Raw genomic sequence first — 7,845 nt, 5'->3', positions numbered from 1 at the left:
TTGGAGCCCTAAGTAGGAGGAAGCTGAAGCCGTTGCCTCTTAAAGCCTGGGCTTTCAAGTCCCTGCCTGTCACTTCTGCTGTGGGTCCCAAGGCTGACTCGGAGACTCCACCTCCTGCTGGGAAGAGCAGCACTGTTGGGGGATGGAGGAGCCGCTGCGGGGGCCCCCAAGCATTCCCAGGCCTTCTCCACTTCCCCAGCCTCCTTCCCCTCCCCCTGAGGTCTCTTTCTTCTTTTTTCTGATTGCTACTTGTCACCATCTTGATGATGTCATTCAAGAAATACAAGCAAGGGCCATGTAGGTCTAGCTCACCGCTCCATCCATGCCTGCAACTGTGCCCGGCACCCGGAATCAGGCACTGACTTAAAGCAGAGAGTGAGCCCTGGGAACCTACTTCAGGTTTCCCTGGGGTCGCAGGGAGAGGAGAGAAGCGAAGGCCTCGATGTGCAGCCATCCCTGGGGAGGCACAGAGAACATGGACAGGGCAGGAAGGAGACAGATGAGGAGCGGGCAGTTGGCACGGCAAGAAGAAGAAAGGCAGAGGGTGGGGCGCTTTCTGAGCAGTGGTCCCCGGACTGTCCTGGTCACTGTCCCATCTCCAGGCCCAAGCAGTCGGGGCCTGGCACACAGCAGATGTCCAGGAAGCATGGGCAAGAATGCTTGGAAACCACTGCCGTTGAATTTGCTTCCCTCCGAGCCAGGGTGCGCATTTTTCTTTTAGCGGCAGACGCCACATGGCTTGGCACCGCACTGGTCTTTATTTAAAATTTGGATATTTTGCTCATCAAAATATTATGGAATTTTTTTGCATTAATTTTGATTTTTTTTTTCAAATAAGATATTAACATCTTTTTCTTATTACTGCGTTTTCCGGCACTTTCTTCAATTTTACACCAAGGCCGGAGCCTTCCTCATTCCCGGGCCCTGATTCTGACCAAACCGTGTCATTGATCGCGGGCGGGTCCCACCGCATTCCTGGCTTGTTTCTCACAAGCGTGTGGGTTGGCTGGGCTCCGCAGGATGAGCGAACTTTCTCCAAGGCTTTCACTGACCGCCCCCCACCCTGCCTCCGCCCGCCGTGCTCACCCCCCAGGCTCCCCCACCCTCCTCACCGCCGTGAGTCATCACGGGCTGGGCTGGGGACTCTGAGTCCCATGGGGCCAGGCTTGGGGCTACCGCCACGTGGCCTGCTAAGTGCAGGTTGCATCAGCTTCCTCCCCCCGCCCTGCTCTGCCGCGACCCACCCTGGCCGCCCGGCCGGATGCACAGCGGACACTCAGGAAGTACCTGCCCGGAGTCTATGGCATGCTTCGTTGTCCTTTCTTCCCCCACGTTTTGACAATCTGAGAGCGGGAAGGGCTGCAGTCGATGGCACCCACAATCGCTGCGACTCAGCTGTCACGGCCTGGAAGTGGCCCTGGGAGCGTCCCCCTGGGAGGGGGAGGAGGCCGGGGACGGAAGAAGCCGGCGTTCTGGGGCCAGCTGGGTCGACTGATTTCCCTGGTGGTTTCCACTGATAACATGTGCACCAGAGTGACGGAGGAGAAAAACCTAGGCTTTTTTTTTCTTAAGGGTTTTTATTTATTTATTTGAGAGGTAGAGCTACAGACAGAGAGAGGGAGAGACAGAGAGAGAGAGAGATCTTCCATCTCCTGGTTCACTCCCCAAATGGCTGCAACGGCCAGAGCCAGGCCCATCCAAAGCCAAGAGCTTGTTCCGGGTCTCCCACGCGGGTGCAGGGGCCCAAGCACTTGGACTACCTTCCGCAGCTTTTCCCGGGCCACAGCAGGGAGCGGGATCGGAAGTGGCACAGCCGGGACTCGAACCTGAGCCCATATGGGATGCTGGCACTGCAAGTGGAGGTTTAGCCCACTACGCCACCTCTCTAGCTCCCAAAACCTGTGCTTTTTAATACGTTTACAAAGAGCTCTTCCAGCAATTAGAAAAATAAACTCCGGGTGTGGGTGTTTGCTGACGCAGCTCCGGCGCTGCCTGGGACGCCCGCACCGCCCCCATCCGAGTCCCTGGGCTTCAGGCTGGCTCCACGTCTGATTCCGGCTTCCTGCTCCCTGCTCATGTGCACCCTGGGAGGCAGCAGGCGACGCTCTAGCCCCTGGCTGGAGTTCCCAGGTCCTGGACTCAGCCTGGCCCAGCCCTGGCTGTCGCAGGCATTTGGGAAGTGAACCAGCAGATGGAAGCACGCACTCTCTCTGTCTGTCTTTGTTTCTCTCTGCCTTTTAAATAAGACTGGGACTGGGGCTGTGGCACAGGAGGTTAACGCCCTGGTCTGCAATGTCAGCTTCCCATATGGGCACCGGTTCGAGCCCTGGCTGCTCCACTTCCAATCCAGCTCTCTGCTGTGGCTGGGAAAGCAGTGGAGGATGGCCCAAGTGCTTGGGCCCTGCACCCGCATGGGAGACCTGGAAGAAGCTCCTGGCTCCTGGCTTCGGATCGGCGCAGCTCCAGCCATTGCAGCCATCTGGGGAGTGAACCAGCGGATGACAGACCTCTCTCTCTCTCTCTCTGCCTCTCATCTCTCTGTGTAACTCTGCCTGTCAGATAAATAAATGAATCTTTAAAAAATAATAATAAAAAAAAGGGAGCTGCCGGAGCCTGGGTGTCCCCCGGGGCCGGGCTTCGGGCGTCCTGGGCTCTGGACCTCCTGCTGCCCGCCTGCGCCTGCGCGAGTCTCAGCTTCCCTCTTTCTGGCTCTGGACCTGCTGGTCCCGTGGGCTGCACCCCGGGCTCTCTGCCTCCTGCCTGCCTTTCCCTTCTCTACCCTACCCCGCCCTCCTCAGGGCCTCTCCCTGCATCCCTCTCCTTCAGGGCTCTCCATTTCCATTTCCCTCTTTGTCATCAACACTTTTTTTTTTTCTTTTTAGTGTTATTATTTTTTAATTTGAGAGAACTTCCAGCACCTGCTTCACTCTCCAAATGTCTCCCAGGTGTGTGCAGGAGCCCAGTTCTCCGAGCCACCGGTGCTGGGGATGGCAGGAAGGTCACGTTCCCCGGAGGGAGGAGGTCAGAGCACAGGGCATCTGGACAGCGCTTCAGGCTCGGGGCTGTCACCGTGGGCCTCGAGCCCTGGCCAGGGCCAAACAAGGGAGTGTGAGGGTGGCTTCGAAGCCAGTCTCTCCTTCCGTGTCCTCTCGCCCCCGCCAGCGGGGGCCAGCCCACACGCGACCCTCCAAGCAAGTGCAATGTCGTGGGAGGTGGGTCAGGAGGGGACAGGGCAGGGAACTGAGGGTCCCCCGGCGGGGGTGGAGTGGCGAGCAGGGCAGGCCCTCGGGTGCCAGGCTGTGGAAGCCTGGGCTTGGTCCTGGGGTGAAGGTCATGGAGGGTTTTGCACTCAGACGTATTCAGGGCCTCCTAGGGGCCCAGGGAGAGCCAACCGTGGCCCCAGGAGCAGCTGGGGGGGAGGTCCCCGCCCCCTGGGGGCCCCACCCCCTGACATCACCGTCCCATTGTTGCACCAGGCCCGGCTGACCAATAAGCTGCTGCTTGCTACGATAATGGGTCCTAGCAACAGGGTCTGAGCTTGGGCTATCAGGAACAGAGACCCCACCAGCAGGGAGAGTGTGAGGGGAGAGGGAGAGCCTGCAGGGCAGGTGAGCCCCCTCCCCTTCCCGCACGGCCCTCCCGCGGAACCCTGGGGTGGGGGTGCAGAGGCGGTGGCTTCCAATCCCAATCCGGAGCCCCTCGGCCCTAATTCCACCTTCAAGGTCACGGACTTGTCTGCCCCTTGCTCCCAACCGCCCCAGGCTCCCACCCTCTGTTCCTGAGGATATCTTGTAAGATGGGTGGGGGAGGGGGACTGGGAAGGAGCAGGGCTCGCATGGGACTGGTGGGGGATGAGGGCAAAGGTCAGCAGAGAGTGGGTAGGAGGGGAGGAGGAGGGGCAGGGCGGCCCAGGGAGGCGGGGACGTTTGGCACGGCTCTTCAGTACGGTGAAGGAGCCCAGGGCCGTGGGTCTGAGATGTCGCCTGTCTCTTATGAGCTTGGGGGAGGGGGGGTGTTGGGCAGAGATTCCAGCCATGCGTGCCTCTCTCCCAGGGCTGTCTGCAGGGTCTGGAGAATTCTTGAAGCAGCGGGCCAGGCCTGAGAGGAGGGAGGGCCAGGGAGCTCTGGGGTGGGGTGAGGAGGGAGGGAGGGATCTGTGCCAAGGCCATCAGGACTGGGGCTCCAGGAGATAGGAGGGGAAACTGAGGCTGGGGCAAGGGCCTGGCAAATGCTCCATGCCCCGGTGAACCTGACAAAGTCTTCCCATTGACCTTGGGTTCTATGGGCTGGGGGCAGGTTCTTCCCAGTGACCCAGGGGCTTGGGGCAGGGGGCGGGGCGGAAAGGGGTGATCCTGCTCCCCCAGCAGCCCTGCCAGGTGCACAGGTTATCCAGCAGGTAGGAGGAGGCCGCGGGGCTCAGAGAGGGCAGGGAGGTGCTCAGAGGCGCCCAGCTCGGGCTACTGGGGACGCTCGGGGCCGGGCACTGTGCCAAGCACGCTCTCAGGGCTGAGCGTCCCGGGTGGTTCGCTGCTGTTAGGAGTGAGTTTCTTTCTTTCTTTCTTTCTTTCTCTTTCTTTCTTTCTTTCTTTCTTTCTTTCTTTCTTTCTTTCTTTCTTCCTTCCTTCCTTCCTTCCTTCCTTCCTTCCTTCCTTCCTTCCTTCCTTCCTTCCTTCCTTCCTTTCTTTCCTCCTCTCCTCTCCTCTCCTCTCCTCTCCTCTCCTCTCCTCTCCTCTCCTCTCCTCTCCTCTCCTCTCCTCTCCTCTCCTCTCCTCTCCTCTCCTCTCCTCTCCTCTCCTCTCCTCTCCTCTCCTCTCCTCTCCTCTCCTCTCCTCTCCTCTCCTTTCCTTTCCTTTCCTTTCCTATTTATTTACTTGAAAGACAGCTACAGAGAGACAGAGAGAGAGGTCTTCCATCCACTGGTTCACTCCCGAAATGCCTGCAACTGCTGGGGTGGGCCAGGCCAAAGCCAGCAGCTTCTTCTGGGTCTCCCACGCGGGTGCAGGGCCCCAGCACTTGGGCCATCCTCCACTGCTTTCCCAGGCGCATTAGCAGCGAGCTGGACGGGAAGCGGAGCAGCCGGGACTTGAACCGGCGCTCACATGGGTGGCAACTTCACTCGCTACGCCACAGCCACAGCGCCGGCCCCTGCTGCTGTTAGAGCCCCTGTCCTTTGTCCACTGTCCTCGCTGTAGAGAGTGGGAAGTCGAGGCAGAGATAAGGGACTCAGCGAGTGCGGAGGAGCCGGGGTGTGACCCCAGGCCCCCTTCCCTGCCCCTTGGCATAACCTACAGTAACAGCACCCCGGTCCTGCGCAGGCTTGCGTCTGTCATGGGCAGGGCCCCTGCTCCAGACACTGCAGAGTTTCAGGGTCAGCACGAAGGGCGTGCAGCCCACACGATGAGCCCCCCCCCAATTCACCCCCAGGACCCTAACAGCGCCTCCCCTGGGGGGGTGCAGCTCCCTCATCATACCCACTGCCCAGAGAGGTGCTTTATTTGGCTTGGGTCACACAGCGCGTTGGTGGCAGAGATGGGATGCGAATGAGACCCCTGCCTGGTACCCAAAATGCACCCCGGGGTCCTTGAGGAAGAGAGAGCTGCCGGGGTGGCAAGGGCGTGGCCTCACCCCGTTCTCTCTCTCTCCCCCACCCCACCCCCCTGCCCCTGCCCCGCGCCAAGGCCCAGGAGCTGTGAACGGCTCCCCGTCTCCTCTGCAGACGCCCAGGACCACGGGTCCCCCCTGCTGCCACGCTCTGAACCAGCCGGCACCATGGCCGCTTCCAAGTTGCCCGCGGTGGCTGGGGAGGAGGAGACCACCATCCTCATGGCCAAGGAAGAGCTGGAGGCCCTGAGGACAGCCTTCGAGTCGGGCGACATCCCGCAGGCCGCCTCGCGCCTCCGGGAGCTGCTGGCCTCCTCGGAGAGCACGCGCCTGGAGGTGGGCGTCACGGGCGAGTCCGGGGCCGGCAAGTCCTCCCTCATCAACGCCCTGCGCGGCCTGGGGGCCGAGGACCCCGGCGCGGCGCTCACGGGCGTCGTGGAGACCACGATGCAGCCGTCCCCTTACCCGCACCCACAGTTTCCCGACGTGACCCTGTGGGACCTGCCAGGGGCCGGCTCTCCGGGCTGCCCGGCCGACAAGTACCTGAAGCAGGTGGACTTCGGCCGCTACGACTTCTTCCTGCTCGTCTCGCCCCGCCGCTGCGGGGCCGTGGAGACCCGCCTGGCCGCCGAGATCCTGCGCCAGGGCAAGAAGTTCTACTTCGTGCGCACCAAGGTGGACGAGGACCTGGCGGCCACGCGCACGCAGCGGCCCTCGGGCTTCAGCGAGGTGGCCGTCCTGCAGGAGATCCGAGAGCACTGCGCCGAGCGGCTGCGCGCCTCCGGCATCAGCGACCCGCGCATCTTCCTCGTGTCCAACCTGTCGCCCACGCGCTACGACTTCCCGATGCTCGTGTCCACCTGGGAGCACGACCTGCCCGCCCACCGGCGCCACGCGGGGCTGCTGTCGCTGCCGGACATCTCGCTGGAGGCCCTGCAGAAGAAGAAGGACATGCTGCAGGAGCAGGTGCTCAAGACGGCGCTGGTGTCCGGCGTCATCCAGGCCCTGCCCGTGCCCGGGCTGGCGGCCGCCTACGACGACGCCCTGCTCGTGCGCTCGCTGCGTGGCTACCACCGCAGCTTCGGCCTGGACGACGACTCGCTGGCCAAGCTGGCCGAGCAGGTGGGCAAGCAGGCGGGCGACCTGCGCTCGGTCATCCGCTCCCCGCTGGCCAACGAGGTCTCGCCCGAGACGGTGCTGCGGCTCTACTCGCAGTCGTCGGACGGCGCCATGCGCGTGGCCCGCGCCTTTGAGAAGGGCATCCCGGTGTTCGGCACGCTGGTGGCCGGCGGCATCAGCTTCGGCACCGTCTACACCATGCTGCAGGGCTGTCTCAACGAGATGGCCGAGGACGCGCAGCGCGTGCGCATCAAGGCCCTGGAGGAGGACGAGCCGCAGGCCGAGGTCAGCCTGGAGGCGGCGGGCGACAGCGGCGTGGAGAAGAGGGGCTCCGGGGAGGGGGGCTGCGAGGAAGCCCCGCTCTCCACCCGCCGCAAGCTGGGCCTCCTGCTCAAGTACATCCTGGACAGCTGGAAGAAGCGCGATTTGTCGGAGGAGAAGTAGAAGTGCGGCCCCGCCCCCACTCACCCGCAAACCGAGCCTTAGCGCAAGCGGCAAACAAAAAAGGCCGATGTGGTTAAACCAGAGCTGCAGTTGCTGGGGCCCCAGGGGGCGTCCGGTGTGGAGGGAGGCAGGTGGGCCCGCAGGGAGGGGCCATCCCGAGAGGGGAGGGGAGTTGGCCCCCCGGGGAAAGGGGCCCAGGGCTCCTTGGGGGGGTGTCCCTTGTCCCAGTGGCCAAGGGGGCACAGCCTGGACATGACAGGAGCCACCGGTCAGGCTCCGTGGGTGGCAGACGCAGCTTCAGTCTCACGTCCCTTCCTGAGAACCCAGTGTCCCCAAAGGTCACCTCTGGAGAGGCAGTTAGCCGGCGCCTGCGATTGGCACAGTGGCACCCCGGCGATGAGTTAGGTGGGGGAGAGCAGGCCACCCAGGCCAGCCCCACTGCCTGGGAGGGGCAGCAGGGAGTGGGGGGATCGGCTGGCTCTGGGGAGGGTGGGGAAGCAGAGTGGGAGTGGCGTGGGGAGAGGGCAAACGGAGAGGGTTCACAGTGTCGGGAGGGGAGGGGCTGGGGGTTCCACTCCCTGGCCTAGAGCGAGTCTCGGGGCAGAAGCCGGGGGTGTCCGCTGAGTAGGGACGTGTGCAGCGGAGAGATTTCTGGGGTGCCCACGATTGCGATGCCGGTGC

The 7,845-nt window shown here is 62.8% G+C and overlaps 1 protein-coding gene across 1 annotated transcript; it reads left to right on the top strand.

Moving 5' to 3' along the window:
- Positions 1 to 5,674: 5,674 nt before the first annotated feature.
- IRGC (immunity related GTPase cinema) lies at positions 5,675 to 7,276 on the top strand. Its single transcript, XM_070062135.2, has one exon. The coding sequence runs from the start codon at positions 5,770 to 5,772 to the stop codon at positions 7,162 to 7,164; it is 1,395 nt and encodes a 464-aa protein (XP_069918236.1). The 5' UTR covers positions 5,675 to 5,769; the 3' UTR covers positions 7,165 to 7,276.
- Positions 7,277 to 7,845: the final 569 nt, after the last annotated feature.

Source organism: Oryctolagus cuniculus, chromosome 18 (assembly GCF_051225735.1).
Source record: "Oryctolagus cuniculus isolate XC-2025 breed Fujian yellow rabbit chromosome 18, ASM5122573v1, whole genome shotgun sequence".
NCBI classification, from domain to species: Eukaryota; Metazoa; Chordata; class Mammalia; order Lagomorpha; family Leporidae; genus Oryctolagus; species Oryctolagus cuniculus.
The sequence above is the reverse complement of the archived record's forward strand: the minus strand, read 5'-3'. Positions and strand labels throughout refer to the sequence as shown.